The sequence below is a fragment of the Lynx canadensis genome, chromosome E2 (assembly GCF_007474595.2).
Source record: "Lynx canadensis isolate LIC74 chromosome E2, mLynCan4.pri.v2, whole genome shotgun sequence".
Classification (NCBI taxonomy): domain Eukaryota; kingdom Metazoa; phylum Chordata; class Mammalia; order Carnivora; family Felidae; genus Lynx; species Lynx canadensis.
This window is the reverse complement of record NC_044317.1, coordinates 53339616-53357864: the sequence shown is the minus strand read 5'-3', so window position 1 is coordinate 53357864 and position 18249 is coordinate 53339616. Positions and strand designations below refer to the sequence as shown.

Here is an 18249-nt window from a genome sequence, read left to right as displayed (position 1 = left end):
GGAGGGGAGAAAGAGGGGAGACAGAGAGAAGGGGGCTGTGTGTGTGTGTGGGGGGGGGGTCGTCCAGGTGAGGGGTGCGAGTGGAGCCGACAGAGGGCGCCCCCACCCCGTGCGTCGCCCGCAGACCTCCCTGCTGCCGCTGCTACTGCTCAGCCCTGGCCTCCGCGGGGACCCCCGACTGCTTCAGCTACAACGCCATCTCCGCATCTCCACATTGGATGCGTGGCCTAAGCGTAGCTTCTGGGAGCTCCGGGGTTCCTTGGCTTGTGTCTGCATATCTCCATCTCTGCCTCTGTCTTCACCTGGCCTTCTCTAGAAGTGTCTCCCCTCTGGGTGTCTCGTGTAACAACACTTGTCATTAGATGTTGGGCCCACTCGGATAACCCAGGATGATTTTTTTTTTTAAGTGTTTATTTATTTTGAGAGAGAGAGAGGCAAAGAGAGAGGGACAGAGAGAATCCCAAGCAGGCTCTGCACTGTGAATGCAGAGCCAGTGCAGGGCTTGAACCCACGGACTGTGATATTATGACCTAAGCTGAAGCCGGACACTTAACCAACTGAGCCACCCAGGCGCCCCAACTCAGGATGTTATCTCGAGATCCTTAAGTTAATTATATCTGCAAGGACCGTTTTTCCAGAGAAGGTCGCATTCATAGGTTCCAGAGGTGAGGAAAGGGACGTATCTTTTGGGGGGGGGGGCACTATTCAAACCACTACAGCCCCCCCCCCCCGCCGGGCTGTTTCCTACCTCTGGGCCTTTGCACATGCTGTTTCTTCTGCTTGGGATTCTCTCCCCCTCTCCCTCTCTGCCCCTCCTGCGTGCGCTCTCTCAAAATAAATAAACTTTCCAAATAAATAAATAAATAAAATGATGTAGCAATGCCACTTCTGTTATTTCTCCAAAGGAAATGAAATCAGTCTCTCAAAGAGATATCTGCACTCACGATAGCCAAGATACAACCTAAGTGTCCACTGATGGATGAATGGATGAAGAAAATGTGGTATATATACACAATAGAATATTATTCAGCTACAGGGGCGCCTGGGTGGCTCAACCGGTTAAGCGTCCGATTTCGGCTCAAGTCACGATCTCAGGGTTCGTGGGCTCGAGCCCGGAGTTGGGCTCTGTGCTGACAGCTCCGAGCCTGGAGCCTACTTCAGATTCTGTGTCTCCCTCTCTCTGCCTCTCCCCTCCCTTGCACTCTCTCAAAATAAATAAACATGTTAAAAATTAAAAAAAAAATTACTCAGCTACAAAAACAAGGAAATCCTGCTGTTTGCAACATCGCAGATAATAAATCTGGAAGGCGTTGTGCTACGTGAATTAAGCCAGACAGAGAAAGACAAATCATGTATGGAATCACTTCTACGTGGAATCTAAAAAAGTCGATTCATAGAGTCAGAAATTAGAATGCTGGTTGCCAGGGGTGGGGGAGGGGGGGCTGCCAGTAGGGGAAATGGGGAGATGTTGGTCCAAAAAGTACAGAGTTTCAGTTTTAAGATGAGTAAAGTTCCGAGGCTCTAATACAGCATGGTGCCTATCATTAACAAAACCATATGGTACATTTGAAATTTCCTAGGAGAAACGTTTGTTTTCCTTTTGGATATATCAGAATTTTTTTTTTTTTTTCCAGAGGCACTGAGCTAAGAGAGTGGATCTTCAATGTTCTCATCGCACACAGAAAAGGTGACTTTGTGAGGCAATGGATGTGTTCATTAAGTTGATTACGGTTAACTGTTTCACGACGTATAGGTATAGTAAACCAACACGTTTTATACACTTAAAAAAATCAGGTCGTATCACCGAAATATATGCAACCTTTGTCAATAATACCTCAACAAAGCTGGAAAAAAAAAAACCCAAAACCCTGAACGCACACGGCACCTTCCTTGGGAAGGTGGCCGCCGTCCCTCACCCTCCCCTTGCACATGCGCACTCGGGTTGGATAGGGTGACATCTCTGGGTACCCTGAGCTCCTTCTCATATCATAACACCTGTCACCTCAGGTTATGTGGTATCTTCCAACCAGAGCTGAGCCTACCTACCTCTCCTCTGCTCACACACCTTCTGTGGCTCCCTATTGCCCTTGGAACAGCTTTCTAGCCCTTCTGCCGTGCCACTCACTTCCTCTTTATCTCCTCCCCGTTCGCCCACACCAAAACTCTTATAAGATCCTCAGTCTCCAGGTGGTTCCCCGCCCCCCCCCCCCGTGTCCCCTCCACAGTCGCACAGATTATGGGTCTCCCTGGCACAGGCCAGGAGCTTGTTGTGTTGCTGGGGTCTGACCGTCCTCTGGGCCTCTGGCTTTGTCCTGCCAGGGCCCGCGACCCAAGGGGACTTGGGGAACAGGTCTTGTTGCATCAGGCCTGGCAAATATCACTTTTAGCTCTGGCTGGGTCATTGTGGGAGCTTGGCCAGCCCCTTATCCTCAATAAGCCTCAGTTTCTTCGACTCCAACCTGGAGGTAAATGAGAAAATATAAGGTCCCTTCCACATCCGTGCTTCTCTGAAGCTCGTGCTTGGCCCACCCATCCCCGGAAGAATTGTTCACAAACATCCGGGGGCCTTCCTCTGCAGGAGTCTAGGACCATGTGCCCTGTGGAACTCAGGCACAGTCACGTGACTCCCTTGGGCCAATGAAAGGAGGGTGGAGGTGCCGAGTGTCACTTCTGGATGAGGATTAAGTGGGTCAGGGAGTGGCTCTGTGATGACACAAGCCACTTTGAGATCGGGCCACAGTCAGCCTGGGTCCCTGCGTGGCTCTGATGAACGGAGGGCCCCTACCGCCCCTTGATGGACAGGTTACCGTGAGCAAGAAATGAACTTTGTGGTTGTCGACCGCAAAGGTCTGGGGGTTGTTACTGCAGCAAAGCCTCACCCAACCTGTGATATCATCCCTCTCTCCTCCTTGCCCTCTTTACCTCGCTTCCTGTTCAGCCTGGCGTAGCTTGTCACGCCAGGCAGATATTTTCTCGATTATCTAGTTTTGTGTCTCCTCTTGCAGTGGGCAGAATGGCTCTCGAAGATGTCTACTGGAGGGGTGCCTGGGTGGCTCACTCGGCTGGGAGTCCGATCCTTGGTTTTGGTTTTGGCTCAGGCCGTGAGCTCGGTTTGTGAGATCGAGCCCCGTGTTGGGCTCGGCACTGACAGCTTGGCGCCTGCTTGGGATTCTCTCTCTCCCTGTCTCTCTGCCCCTCCTCTGCTCACACTAGTTCTCTCTCTCTCTCTCTCTCTCAATAAATAAACTGGGGCCCCTGGGTGGCTCAGTTCATTAAGCGTTTGATTTTGGCTCAGGTTGTGGCCTCATGGTTCGTAGGTTCAAGCCCTGCGTGGGGCTCTGTGCGGACAGCACAGAGCCTGCTTGGGATTCTCTCTCCCTCTCTCTCAAAATAAATAAACTTAAAAAAAAAAAAAAGATGTCCAGTGGAACCTCTCAATGTTACCTCACATGGCCAACGGGCCTCTGCAGACAGGACTTGTCTTGAGGTGGGGAGACAATCATGGATTGGGGGGCTACAAAGAGCAGCACAGGGTCACGTGCCAAAGAAAAAGCAGGGAGAACATTCTTCCCTTGAGCTCCAGTCAGGAACGCAGCGCTGCTGACACCCTGAGTTTAGTTTGGTGACGCCCATTTTCAGACTTCGACACCCAGGGCTGTTAAGATCAAACACTTGTGCTTAAGCCGCTAAAACTTTGTTGCAGCGGCGACAGGAGCCTAACACAGCTCTCGCCCGCTAGAACATCAGCTCCTGAGGCCTAGCTTCTCTTGTTCCTGGCCGTCTCCCCAGCACGTGGAACAGTGACTGGCTCAGAGTAACGCACTCAGTGGACAGCTTCACAGACTAGGAGCGTCCACCCCTGGCCAGACATGATTGATTGGCCGAGAAGTGTACGCCTGACCCAAACTGGCCAGATTTCCTCTCCCTGGATGCAGCACGGACGCTTGCCAGAGGTCAGGGCTGGGGTTACGTTGACCTGGTAGTTGCCCTTGGCTGGTTAAAGCCACAGGATTAATGGGAAGGACACCGAGGCAGCCCGTGGAATCCCGGAGGGAGCTGTCAAAACACAGACAGCAACTAGAGCCTTCCAGGGACTTTCCTCCAAATCTCTCCAAACGTCCAGATCCTGGGAGAGATGATCCGGTCCAGCTTTAATCAGATACTGACAGGAGGCTTCTTAGTCTCATTTGTGCCATGACAGAAGCAACCTCTATTTAACAGCTAACACTGGCGAAGCGTGTGCTGTGTACCCATCACTAAGTTAACCAGTCTGGTTAGAACTATTAGTCCCATTTTACAGATGAGGAAACAGGCTCAGAGCAGTTAAGAAGCTTTCCTAAGATCACATGGCTCAAAGAGTTGATTGAGGCAGACAGGTAGAGATAGAAAACCCCAGAGATGGGGCGCCTGGCTGCCTCAGTGGGGGGAGCATCCAACTCGATCTTGTGGTCATGAGTTCGAGCCCTATGTTGGGTACAAATTACTTAAAAAAAAAAAAAAAATTCCAGTGATCACATGCCCACAGAGAAAGGACCAGCCCTGGTTCCTGCCTGCATCTAGGTTCTCAAGACCTGGGGCACCTCAGATGCATGTCTTGCCCTATTTTCTGTAAGACATCTCTGTAGCCTTCTAGAAAATTCCTTCATCCTGAGCTAGCGTGAGTGGGTTCCTTGCATCAGAAAGAATTCTAGGGGTGCCTGGCTGGTTCAGTAGGCAGAACGTGTGATTCTGGATCTCCGGGTTGTGAGTGCGAGCCCCACATCGGGGGTAGAAATGACTTAAAAATAAAACCTTTAAAAAAAGAAAAAAAATAATTCTAAAACATGATGTGCTCGAGCCGCTCAGATTCGTTCATGGGAGCGGACTGTTAAAAATTTAGGAATTCTGGGGACGCCTGGGTGGCTCAGTCAGTTGAGTGTCCGACTTCTGGCTCAGGTCTTGATCTCACAGTTCGTGGGTTCGAGCCCCGCATCTGAGCTGTCAGCGCAGAGCCGCTTCGGATTCTGTGTCTCCCTCTCTCTCTGCCCCTCCCCCGCTCATGCTCTGTCTCTCTCTCAAAAATAATGAAACATTAAAAAATTTAGGAATTCTGTTAGCCTGTTGTTTAGTCATCGGGAACATGGTGGGAGCGTTTATACCATGGGAATTGGGAAAAGTAACTTACCAGGGTTTTTATTGTATTCCAGAGAGCCACTGTGTTTTATTGTTTGTCTGCAAGCTATGGGTCCTAAAACAATGCATAGGCAGAGAAAGTCAAAGGGGAAGAGCTACACGAAGGAGAAGACCAAGGGGGAAACATGAGGCTCTGAGGGCCTGCCTGGGGCTCTTCAGAGTTCCCTTTATCTGTCTCACAAATACCGGGTTATACTGGAGCCAGCCCACCCAGCTGCTGAGTCTTACAATTCAAAAGGCCTCAAACAGAACAGAAGTCGCTACTCCCCCACTTCCTCCCCTGAGAGGCACAGCCAAGGTTGGTCAGAGTTTATTGGAGGGCATCGGAGCCATGATAAAAGAAGGCTCCAGGCTTCTGGTGTCTGTCGGGGTCCATCTCTCCTCTGTCCAAGACGGAGTGTGGGGGCACTCAGGCATCAGTCGCCCATGGGCAGCCACAGGGCCTTGGTCCGTGCTGCCCGCAGCCCCAGCTCTGGGCCTGCTCCCTGGGCTTCCTGATCCCAGGCCCGAGGGCGGCCCCTGTTCACCCACACCGGCTTCAGGTTTCCTGCTGAGGCCCACTCCACAAACTGGGAGCCCTGACACAGAAAAGGGGGATCAGCCCTTCCGCCAGCTTGGTTGCCAAGCAGCTGCTTCCTTGGCAACCAGGACTATTACTGCGGAGGGGCCCCAAGGCTTGACCTAGGCTCTGGTGCTACAATGCTCAGCTTGTAGCAGGCAAACCTTCCAGATGCGAGGGAGACAACGTTGACCTTTGCGGACGGGCCCCAAGGCTTGACCTAGGCTCTGTTGCTACAATGCTCAGCTTGTAGCAGGCAAACCTACCAGACGTGGAGGGAGACAACATTGACCTTTGCGGCTGGGGAATTTCCTCCCCATTAACAGCCCACATTCAAAGGAATGAGGCCTGAGGTTCTTATGACAAGGAGTTCCCCTCCATCACCTTCAGGCTTGAGGGTGGACCGTGGGCTTCTGAGTCTGTTACAGGGTGTGGTCCCTTAGCAACGGGTTGTCCAATGAGATTGGGTCTTTGGGCCGGGCAGGATCTCAGGCCCTTGTTGCTATGCTAAGGAGATCCTCTCCCTTAGCAACAGGGACTCTGGAGGGCGGGATCTCAGGACCCGGTTGCTAAGGAATTTCTCCTCCTTAGCAACGGGAATTCTAAGGGGGCACTGCCAGGTTTCCAGAAAAGGAGGAGACCGTTGGTGAGGTTTAGGACGCTGGAGAGATGGCAAAACAAAGGGTACCTGGGCAGATCCGAAATACCACAGGGCCTGGACGTCCTGGTGCAAGGCCAGGCAGCGGGTCAGGTGGTCCCGGTCTCCAGTCACCACATTCACCAGGCCCGCTGGCAACAAGGTGGCCAAATCCTAGGGGATGGGAGAGGGGGTCGGGAGGGAAGGGAGTCAGAGACGCCGAAGGCAATAGGTTGGGTGAGGAGTGAGCTTCCGGGGAGGGCTCACGGGGTCCTGGCCAGAATGGTCACGGGGTCCGTGAGCAGTGCAAGCTTGGATGGAGGGCGGGGGCAATGGGGACTGGGGTTGCCGTGCTTACAAGGGGGTGGGGCTAGTGCAGGCCTTGGGACACCGTCCATCCCTCTGCTGCCCCAGGGGCTGCTGGGAGCAGCGGCAGGAAGGCGGGCAACCGTACCTGGCAGACCTCCAACGCGGGAATGGGGCAGACCCCGCTGGGCACCAAGACCACGGTGTTGCCATGGGCCAGGGCGGCGGCCAGCAGGGACGCAAAGGCAAGCAGGGGCCACTCATCAGGGCACACGATAGCCAGCACGCCCAGCGGCTCCCGCAGCCGGAGCACAGGGCCTCTCAGCTCTGCCACCTGCAGGGACAGGCAGGAAGGAGGTCAAGGGCTGGGTTGAAGAGCCTCATCGTCTGCCCCTTTCCTCCTCTACCTATCTTTGCTTCTCTGTAACAACTCCAACAATAATTAACCAGGTGACGGTTCAGAGCAGACTCGGGCCAGGCAGCTGGGTTGAAGTCCCAGCTCTGCCACTTACCAGCTGTGTGACCTTGGGTGAGTTACTTAACCTCTCTGGGCCTCAGTTTCCCACCTTTCAAATGAGGCTCATAGTGCTTACCTCGTAGATTTGTTTCCAAAATGAAACAAGTTAATGTGTGTAGAGGGCTCGGAATCTGGCCCATGTTTTGTTTCTGTGTGTGTGTGTGTGTGTGTATGATTAAAAAAAACCCACAAAATTTTATTGAATATAATTGACATTCACTAATCTGCATGCATTTTAAAGGGTACAATTTGACATTTTTTTTTTCTTTTTTTTAAGGAAGCTCTACGCCCAACATGGGCTTGAACTCATGACCCTGAGATCAAGAGTTGCATGCTCTGGGGCGCCTGGGTGGCGCAGTCGGTTAAGCGTCCGACTTCAGCCAGGTCACGATCTCGCGGTCCGTGAGTTCGAGCCCCGCGTCAGGCTCTGGGCTGATGGCTCAGAGCCTGGAGCCTGTTTCCGATTCTGTGTCCCCCTCTCCCTCTGCCCCTCCCCTGCTCACACGCTCGCTCGCTCGCTCTCTCGACAATAAATAAAACGCTAAAAATATATAAATATATTAATCAAGGAAGGGATCTTGGTAGACACTGACTTCAAAAAGCATCCACAGGCACTTGGAGCTATTATTTGGATGACTTTAACGGGAAGAGCCAGAAATCTTGGGCTTCTCCCCCCACTGGCTACTTCCTGCCTTCAGGGCCCTGAGCAAAGAGAATGGGGTGTCGTTGGTAGATACGGCTGGGGATATGGATGCCTGCCTCTCCCTCCCCGAACAACCGGGGGACACTTCATACCTGTGATAGGATCCCGGCAAGGTACTGAATTCCTGTGTTCCGGCTTTAGCCACTTTCCGTTTACATAGTGACCCAAGTGCCGGTCTTGGGTGTCCAGCCAGGCCTGGGGGAGGCAAAGACAGTTTAGGACAAGGTCTGAGAGGCAGCTAGGGGAGTTCAGTCCCTACCTAGGGTCCTCTGGGAGGGGGACACTTACACCCCTTCGCCCCACCTGCCAATTCCTTGCCGGTGTGGCAGGAAAATGCACATAAACATAAGATACATGTACCAAATGGAGCGCCTGGGTGGGCTCAGTCGGTTGAGTGTCCGGCTTCGACCCGAGTCACCATCTCACGGTTCGTGACTTTGAGCCGCGCATCGTGCTCTGTGCTGATGCGAGAAGCCTGCTTTGGGTTCTGTCTCCCCCACCCCCACCTCTCAAAAATAAATAAAGACGAAAACAACAACAACAACAACAACAACAACACGGAACATAAAACCCGCCATGTTAACCATTTCAAGGCGTACAATTCAGCGGCATGTGGTACATTCACAATGTCGTGCAACCATCACGACCTAGTCTCAGAACATTCTCATCCTCCCAAAACGAAACTCGGCACCCATCAGGCAGTCACTCTCTCTTCCTCATGCCCCTAGCCCCTAACTGCTAATCTGCTTCCTCTTTCTGCGGATTTGCCTTCTCTGGATATCCCACGTGAATCGGGGCCCCACAACACGTGGCCTCTTTGGCTGGCTTCTCTCACCCAAGATGGTTTGCTTTTTAAATTTTTTCACTGTTTACTTATTTTTGAGAGAGAGAGAGAGAAAGCACAGGCTGGGGACGGGCAGAGAGAGAGAAAGCCCGAGGATCTGAAGCAGGCTCTGAGCTGTCAGCACAGAGCCCAATGCAGGGCTCGAACTGATAAACTATGAGATCATGACCTGAGCCGAAGTGGGACGCTTGACCGACTGAGCCATCCAGGTGCCCCCAGCATGGTGTTTCTGGAGCTCATCCAAGTTGTAGCACGTATCAATCATTCCTTTTTGTGGCTGTAGGACATTCCATTGTCTGGAGAGGCTACGTTTTGTCTCTGCTCATCATCACTTGACACATTCCGTTTGTTTCAGCCTTCTGGTTACTGTGCACAGTGCCGCTGAGGCAGCTTCCCGTACCTGATTTTGTCTGAACACCCGCCTTCACTTCTTTTAGGCAAATGTACCCAGGAGCGGAATGGCTGGGTCATATGGCAACTCTCTGGGTAACCTCTTGACGAACCACCAAACTGTTTGCCATGGTGGTTGTGCCATTTTACGTTCTCACCAGCCACACGTGAGGGCTGTCCTACTGACTTTGACACGCGGCTTCATAAAACCCATTCTCCCGGGGCGACTGGGTGGCTCAGTCGGCTGAGCGTCTAATTTCAGCTCGGGTCGTGATCTTGAGTCCCTGGGTTTGAGCCCCACGTCGGCCTCCGTGCTGACGGCACAGAGCCTGGAGCCTGCTTTGGCTTCTGTGTCCCTCTCTGTCTCCCCGTCTCTCTCTCTCAAAAATAAACAAACATTAAAAAGCCAAACAAAACGAAGCGAAACAAAACAAAACAATCTGTTCTCCTCCATGCAGAAGTGACCTCAGGTGAACTTTTCTAATACTCAGGGAACCTGAGACAATTCAGCTGTATTACCAGACAACAATGACTCCTGAATGGTCCACTGCGCCTGAACGGGACAACTGGGGACACACCCTAAATATCCAATGGGAAGCCAGGGCACTGAGGCTGTCTGGAGTTGTCTGCATTCTTTTTTTTTTTTTTTAACGTTTATGTATTTTTGAGAGACAGAGACAGCATGAGCAGGGGAGGAGCAGACAGAGAGGGGGACAGAGGATCTGAACTCTGAAGCGGGCTCTGTGCTGACAGCAGTGAGCCTGAGGGTGGGGCTCGAACTCACGAACCGGGAGATCGTGACCTGAACTGAAGTCGGACGCTCAACCCACTGAGCCCCCCAGGTGCCCAGAGTCCTCTGCATTCCTGTGATGGGGCATATACCTTGGGGCGTACAAGACTCTGGAAGCAACGCCCATGACACTGTATTAGGCACCATGGGGTTCTTTTTGGAAGGTGGGGTTTCTAAGCCGGGTAGTCCCTGCACCCAACCGTGTGATGGCATTCCCTCCCCCCTCGGCGGCCGCCACTTAGAGGAGCAGTGTGGACCCCCAGTGAAGACACAGGCCCCACAGGTGCAGCTTCTTGGGCTGAGCCCCAGGCGCGGCACGTAGGCATTGCCAATGGGGCAGCAGTGTGTGGATTCGAAACCCGGTTCTGGGACTGAGCGGTGCAACCTTAGCCAGGGTGTTATCACACTCTGGTCCCCGCAAGGTCACCTGAAAGATGGGGATAATCCCAGCCCCTCCCTACTTCACAGGGTTGTGGCGAGGATGAAATGGATCAATGCACGTGACACGCTGAGAGCAGCACTGCGTAAGACTTGCTCTTAATCTCTCCCTCCACGTCTGCTTCAGATTTCTCTCCCTGCTCCTGTCCCCCCCAAAATCCTCGCTAAATCCGAGTCACGCTTCCCATTTTTTCCTTCCACAGATGTTCTCTCTCTTCTCTTAGCATCCCAAATGCCCCATTCTCCTAATCTTTCTCTCACCCTGCCAACTGGCTCTTCGTATGGGGCTGGAACACGAACGGTGAGATCATGACCTGAGCCGAAATCAAGAGTCAGACGCTTGACAGACTGAGCCCCCCAGGCACCCTGACACTGGATGATATTAAAGAATGACCCCTAGGGGCGCCTGGGTGGCGCAGTCGGTTAAGCGTCCGACTTCAGCCAGGTCACGATCTCGCGGTCCGTGAGTTCGAGCTCCGCATCGGGCTCTGGGCTGATGGCTCGGAGCCTGGAGCCTGTTTCCGATTCTGTGTCTCCCTCTCTCTCTGCCCCTCCCCCGTTCATGCTCTGTCTCTCTCTGTCCCAAAAATAAATAAACGTTGAAAAAAAAAAATTAAAAAAAAAAAAAAAAAAAAAAAAAAAAAAGAATGACCCCTAGGGGCACGCCCGGCTGGCTCACTCAGTAGAATGTGTGACTCCTGGTCTCAGGGTTGTGAGTTCCAGCCCCACGTTGAGTGTGGAGCCTACCTAAAAATATTCAAAAAATTAAAGAATTGGCTGCTAGCGTGAAGTGTGAAAAATGGCCAGGTGGGTTATGTTATCAAGTGAGTTCTTATCGGTTAGAAAAGAGGATCCAAATACTTATGGGAAGATAACATGACATCTGGGATTTAAATCATTCCAGAAAAAAGAGAAAAGCAAAGAATACAACTCTGGCCCAAATGCTGACGATTCCTGAAGCTGAAGTAAACAGCAATACATAGTATCAAGTTCTCTGTGGAAGTTTGCAAATCCCCCCCCTCCCAAAGAAAAACAAAACCCTAAAAGAATGTCTACGGGGTCCTGGCAGGTCACGCTAGTGTGAGAAGAGGGCCTGGTGGAGACTGGGAACTCACAACTTGCCTAAAAAAAAGACAGTCACTATTGGATCCAGATGATTTTTGTCAGGGAATGTGAGCCAAACATTGCCAAATTTTGGGATTTTATTTTCAAAAGAAGCTGGGATCCTGGGACGTTTCCATGGAATGAGTCGACCACGAATTCGCATTTTCAAAAATAAAGTTCGGGCCAAAGAAAACAATTTGTTGGATGAATCGGGCCCACATGTTGTAAGGTTGAGACCTTTGCTTGGGAGGCTGTAGGGGAACCGTGAATCCGAGGGTTCAGGTTCAGATCTCAGCTTTACCTATTTTAAACCGTGTTGGCCGTGGGCAAATTACTTACCCCCTGAAGCCTCCGTGTGCTATCACTAAAAGGATGACAACCATCCCCTCCCACAGCTGTTCTGGGGATTAAAGGAGATCACACTGAGCGCAGAGGCTGGCACGTAGAAAGCACCCAGTAAATATAAGCTATTTCTACATTATTGCTATCTCAGTATATTCCATCTCAAGCCCACCTTCAAGTGTGGGAATTCTGTGTGCTCTGTCCCAGATCATCACTCCCACCGTCCAATGGTCTTACGGTGGTGACTCCCAGGTCCCTGTCTCCAGTCCTGAAAGGCTCAAGCCCAAGTAACATCAGACTCCTGCACATAACTCAAGGCTGTCCCCGGGTCCCTCACACTTTCACCATGCGATAATCACGCTCAGGGTCTTTCCTTGCGACTCTAGTCCTCCTGGGTTCCTCCCTGGTGGCGGTGGTGGAGGGATGGAGACACAGCTGGACCCCAGGCATTGCCCTTGCCCTCTCAACTCCTCAAACGGTTCCCCTGCCTCATCCCCTCCTATCCACCTTATCCATTTTCACAGCGGGCTCCTGGCTCTGACCTCATCTTCTTCCACTTGGACCACGGTTCTAGACTCCTCTTCTCTCCTTGAAGAGAAGCCCAAGCTTCTCATTCCTGGGTGCTAGAAGACCCTGTGCGATCACGAGAGCCCCAATGAGGGAATTCTGAGGGGGCTAGGTAATTACAGGATATTCCAGCCACCCTACTTCTCCCTAAGAACCACAAGAGGTTCTGGGGAACCCTGGGGGATCACAGAAGTCTCATGAGGATTTGAAGAGGCCCTGAAGAATCGCGGGAGCCCCATGGGGGGTATTCTGAGATGGGTGAGGGGGTCATGGGAGCCCCATGGGGATATTCTGGGGGGTGTAGGTTAATTACAGTTTAGTTCTGATGTATTCTGGAGTTCTGAGTTCACAAGATCCTAGGAGACCCTCAAGTATTGGTGGGGGCCTTGAGGAATCCCGGGACTCCATGGGAAGGCGGGGGTGGGGGGGGACTCAGGATCATGGGAGCTACAGGATGTTCTGGGGAAGTCTATGGGGCTTCTGAGGGTCCTTGGAAGATCAAGGGAGCCCCACAGGAATTTCGAGTCCTGGGGGATCCCGGGAAGTTCTGAGGGGGCTGGAAGAATCACGAGAGCCTCCGGGGAATCCGAGGCCTCGAAGCAACCGGGGAAACGCCATCACAAGTAGGTACCAGGGAGCAGGAGAGCTACTACCAAACAACGGAAGAGGATCCAGGGTTAAGAAGAAGCAACCGCAAAGGCTTAAGGGAATGCCCTTCTAGGGTGGGTCCCAAGGGGTGGCGAGAATCACGGGAACCGAGAAGGGCGGAGCTGCTGAGCTGCCGCGGTGGATCACGGGAGTCCGCGCGCTAAACTGGACCTGGATGCCGGGTTGGGGGGGGGGGAGGGGGCGGGAATGGGCAGCGCTGAACGGCAGGCCCTCACCAATGCGCATGCGTGGCTCTCAGGCACGGGTCCGTACTCCAGCGTGGTGAAGATCTCTCGGGTGCTGCGCTGTGCGTGCGTCGCAGCCATCACTCGCCCGGACCGCTTTCCACGAAGGAGTGCGGGGCCCCCGCTCTGCCCAGAGGAACCTTGAGGTCGAAGGGCGACACCGCCCCCTCCAGCCCAAAGGGCGGGGCTACGGGAGATAGAGCGTAACCCCACCTTAGACCCGGTGGCCCCGCCCATGCCCCCAAGCTGGGAAGTGTAGTTTGGAGCATGCGCAGTCCTCAAAGTGGGGGCGGCGGGGAACCGAGATGTGGGCGCCTGGCCGGTAGTTAGGGCTGCTCCGGATTTAGAAGAATGACCGTGTGGTTCTTCCCGCCACCCTTTTTATACTGAGGACAGGAAGTATATTTAGTCCGAAGTGTATTTACTAGAGAATCGAATCTAGCTCTGGGACGAAGCGATAGTTCATAGATCAGAAGGGAATCTTTTAGGATGGACACTGAAATGAAGGTTTTGAAAGTGTGCCAGTCTGGACTCCCCCGTAGTTTGGCTAGATGTTGTTGGGAAGGAGAAATACGGCTTTAATCGGCACAGGAAGTGTGGCATTTAGAGACTAGGTTCAGGATTTAGTTTTGATTGGTTGAGGTGAGAGGCGGGGCTTAATCTTTAGATTATGATTGGTCGGAACGTAATGAGGTTGCAGGATTGGTGAATGAGCTTTTGAGGCAGACGGAAGCGTGGTCGGCCGAAGTCCTTGGTTACACAGTGACTAGAAGCGTGGCTGTCATTTACATAGCACGTAGGACGTAGAGAGCATCTGGAAATATTGGCTCCTAACAGATTTGACAGCCGTATCTGGTCTGAGTGGAATTACAGTTTCAGGACAGATTCTTAGACTTTCATACGGAATAGTGGGCACCAGGAGCCGGGGGTGGGTCTGGCAGCAGGCTCCACAATTCGCATCCTGGCGAAGGTTCCCGCTCACGTCGGAGTTACTGAGGACGCCTAGGTCTTTTCCCCAGGGCCATGGCGGACTCGAAGCTGCTGGTGCCCGAGCTAAGCGAGGCAGAGAAGATGGGCGCTGAGACCATGCGTTTCGAGGAGCTACTGCGGCAGGTGCGGACTGACGGGCCTCCGGGTCCTGGGTCCCTGGGTATTCTGGGGAGGTGTGTGTGTGTTGTGTATATGTGTGTACGCCCGCGGGTGCTCTGAGATGGGACTACATTCCCAGAAGGCACTACATGGGATTGTAGTTGGTTAGCTGCAAGTTTGCTAGGATCTGGAAGAAATGCAGATGGGGTTGGGATTGTTCATAGGGGTCCTCAAAGGAGGAGAGGGACATAGTATGTCTTATTCTGCTCATATCTCACATGCACAAAATTTCTCCATAAACTTTTGAAGAACAAATGAGGGTCTGATAGCATAGACACCGTGACTGGAGGGTGTTTTCCTTCACACAGGCCTCCAAGGAGCTCCAGCAAGCCCAGACAAGCAGACCAGAATCCACACAGATCCAACCTCAACCTGGTAAGAAAGGCAGAAAGCCAGAGAGAGAGGGATTGAGTCTCAGAGAGAGGTGGACAGAGACTGGGGGCAGGGGACAGAGACAGAGGAGGCAGGAGAGAGGCAGAATAATGGAGTATAGAGGTCTTTGGCAGGGAGAGGGGGAGGGACCAAGAGCTAAAGAGAGAAGGAGGAGGACAGCAGTGACTGGGGGACAGACTCAAAGATAGAAGGAGAGTCAGAGATCCCAGGAATGGGGAGGGGAGCAGGCCCAGAAAGCAGAGGACTGAGACTCAAAGCAGGGACAGACCAAGGGAAGGACAGAGACGCACACAGAGGCAGACATCAGGACAAACCCATTTCCACCAGGTTTCTGCATAAAGACCAACTCCTCCGAAGGGAAGGTTTTCATCAACATCTGTCACTCTCCTTCCATCCCTCCTCCGGCTGATGTGACCGAGGACGAGCTGCTTCAAATGCTGGAGGAAGACCAAGCCGGGTTTCGCATTCCCATGAGCCTGGGAGAGCCTCATGCAGAACTGGACGCAAGTCAGTGCCCTCGGGGGACCCAGGAAGCTAGCTCCCTGGGTCCTTTCTTCCCTAGGATCCAAGATCCAGGGCCCAAGATCCCCCTCCCCCCTTTCCCCCTAGAAATCTGGCCCCCTTTTCCTTGTGACATAAACCTAACCTCCTGGGCCTCCAGTGCCTGCTACACGGGGTAGTTCTGTCCTCGTTCTGCCCGCCTGGCCAGGCTGGCACTTCTCCCTGCCCTACCCCACAGTGAGGGAGAGCTGGGCGGGTGTCCTCATTAGCTGGCCAGACCAGCTCTCAGTCTTGTTCCTGTTTCCTTCTTCACTCTTCTCCCCTGTCTCTGTCTCTCTGCCTTGTCTCACGTGTCTCTGTTGAGTTTCTGTGTCTATATGCTTGCTTTTTCAATTAACGTATGTCCCCTGAAGCCTCCTGGGATCAAGCTTTGGGCAGTGCCCTGGGGAGTAGGGACTGATCCAACCCAGAACTTGCCCTTGAGAGACTCCTAGTCTTAGGTGAGGGCAGAGAAGACAGAGGCGATTTCACTATGGTGTGATCTTTGCTGCTCTGGAGTTGGAGGGGGGTGGGCTCTTTACCCGAACTGAGGAGTCAAGGAAGGCTTCCTGGAGGAGGTGGCAGATATAAGATGCAAAGGAACCGAAAGAGTGTGTCAGGCCAAGACACGGAAGAGGGTTCTAGGCAGAGGGGACCGAGGAGTCCAGAGGCTGGAGAGAATGGTTGAATTGGATCGGTCAGTAATTGGAAGAGACTGGAAGAAATTTAAAGGGACGAGGTCCCCAACAGAGAAGTGAGCTTCTCTTCAGGTGGGAGGAGCTGACCACACAGGGCCTCCAGCGCCAGACTGAAGGACACAAACCTTCGTCTGGGGCGCTGGGGAGCCATGGGAGGGTCTGTGAGCAGGGAAGGGGCAGGGTCATTGCTGGGATGTGGTGGGAAAGGACCAGAGCAGTAGAGAGGAGGCTGGTATGACTGGCAAGAGCCCTCACTTTCTAATTGTCTCTGGGTCTTTCTGGTTCGTGTGGCCGCTGTCCTTTATCGTTTTTGCCTCGTCGTTATCTGGGCGGTGGGGTTCCTACCGAGGGCTGGGGGTCTCACCCCCTTTCTCTCCCCACAGAAGGCCAGGGTTGTACCGCCTACGACGTAGCGGTGAACAGCGACTTCTACCGGAGGATGCAGGTTGGGGGCGGGGCTGCGGGTGAGGCCTGGGCTGGGGCCTCTCCCTCCATCCCTAGCCCTCCGGCAAATCTCCCTCTCTCACTTCTAGAACAGCGATTTCTTGCGGGAGCTCGTGGTCACCATCGCCAGGGAGGGCCTTGAGGACAAATACAGTCTTCAGCTGAATCCAGGTGAAGGGCGTGGCCTGCACTAGCGGGGACTCGGGGAGCCAGAGCAGCTCGGGGACAGCCCTTGGAAAAGGTGGTGCTGGTGTGGGCAGGGATTGTTTTGGTCCCTGGGCTGCGGGTTACAGGGAGAAGGTGAGGCTTCCCAAGGTGGGGGTGGGGGTGGAGATGGGACTGGCCCAGGAGCCAGATAAGGGGCGGGGTCTGGCGAGCCAGGGGGCGGAGCCAGGAGCACCTCTGGTGACAGATCCCGCCCCCCCATATCCCTAGAAGGGCGGGGCTAAAGTGGGCAGATTTCCTGAAGCCAAGCTCGGGGGTGTGGCCAGATCCCTGGCATCCTGGGAGGGGCGGAGACTTTCCCCTGAGGCTCTCGCTGCGTGGGGACCGCTAGGAAAGCCAAGGGAACCCGCGCTTGAGCCACCTTTGACCCTGAACTTCCTACTCACAGAGTGGCGCATGTTGAAGAACCGACCTTTCCTGGGCTCCATCTCCCAGCAAAATATCCGCTCCCAACAGCGTCCTCGGATCCAGGAGCTGGGAAACCTATACACTCCCGACTCCCCGAGACCTGAGGAAGGGTGGGCCTTCGCTGGGTTCTGTCTCTCTCATGTCTCCCCAGTAATTTTTGGAATCCCTCCCTCAATCCTGCCTCCCCATAGGAGGCGGTGTCCTGGGGCCCTGGGAACCCAGAGAGGGGGGAAGCAGGATGGCCACTGAGAAGGCTCCCCGAGGCAGCAGGGTTTGTAGGAGGGAGAAAGGGAAAGAATAGCTTTGGCAGAGACCTAGTGGGCTCTCCTCAGTTTTGGGTCTTGGTCTTTCGCAGCCCTGAGAAGCCTCACCTGAACCTTTGGCTGGAAGCCCCTGACCTCCTCTTGGCTGAAATTGACCTCCCCAAACTGGTGAGTGTACCTCTGGCCAGAGTGGGAGAACGAGGTCTGGAAGGGTTGGGGTCTCCGAGGGAGAGTGAGCTGGGCATATGCAGACAGCGCTGAGCCTGGAGCCTGCTTTGGATTCTGTGTCTCCTCCTTTCTCTGCCCTTACCCTGCTCGCGTGCTGTCTCTGTCTCAAAAATAAATAGACATTAAAACAACAACAACGACACACAAGGCTTTTGTTCCTGGTCCATATTATTATCGGCCTATTGCTGGGAACGGAAGGGTGGGCCCACTCCATTAATATTCCCAGGATGGAGCTCTGGGGCTGTCGCTGGAGATTGGGGAGAACCGGGTAGTGTTGGGGGGCCCCCAGCAGCTGTACCATCTGGATGCCTGTATCCCCCTGCGGATCAACTCTGAGGAGAGCAAAGCAGCCTTCCATAGGAAGAGAAAGGTACCTGGGGAGGTAGAGGGAGGTGTGCGGGGGGAGCGGGGGCGCTGGGGAGGCCTGGGCTCCTGGTCCTGAATCCTTAATCTGTTTCCCGTCTCTCCTCAGCAATTGATGGTGGCCATGCCCCTCCTGTCGGTGTCTTCTTGACCTGCTTTCTTTCTGTGCTTCTAAGTGGAGAGAAGAGGCTCGTGGCTTCTCTAAAATGGAAATAAAAGATGTTTGCCTTTGTTCTGTGTCTGGCTAGGAATGCACGGGGAGCGGGAGGGAAAAGG

The 18249-nt window shown here is 53.5% G+C and overlaps 1 protein-coding gene and 1 long non-coding RNA gene across 3 annotated transcripts; one reads left to right on the top strand and one right to left on the bottom strand.

The window, feature by feature from the left end:
- Window positions 1–2213: 2213 nt before the first annotated feature.
- On the bottom strand, window positions 2214–7482 carry LOC115503482. 2 transcript variants are annotated; one of them, XR_003965384.2, is made up of 4 exons: window positions 6823–7479; window positions 6420–6542; window positions 5165–5750; window positions 2214–2459 (listed from the first exon to the last, which is right to left on the bottom strand). It is a non-coding gene; the product is annotated as an uncharacterized LOC115503482 (long non-coding RNA). The 2 variants fall into 2 exon arrangements; XR_003965383.2 differs by lacking the exon at window positions 2214–2459 and having other exon boundaries at window positions 5170–5750; window positions 6823–7482.
- Window positions 7483–13434: 5952 nt separating this feature from the next.
- On the top strand, window positions 13435–18204 carry PIH1D1 (PIH1 domain containing 1). The gene is made up of 9 exons (XM_030299717.1): window positions 13435–14375; window positions 14720–14786; window positions 15132–15311; window positions 16426–16487; window positions 16576–16657; window positions 17100–17229; window positions 17475–17550; window positions 17837–17980; window positions 18083–18204. Exons 1-9 carry the CDS (start codon window positions 14286–14288, stop codon window positions 18122–18124), a joined length of 873 nt encoding a protein of 290 aa, XP_030155577.1. The 5' UTR covers window positions 13435–14285; the 3' UTR covers window positions 18125–18204.
- The last annotated feature ends 45 nt before the right edge of the window (window positions 18205–18249 follow it).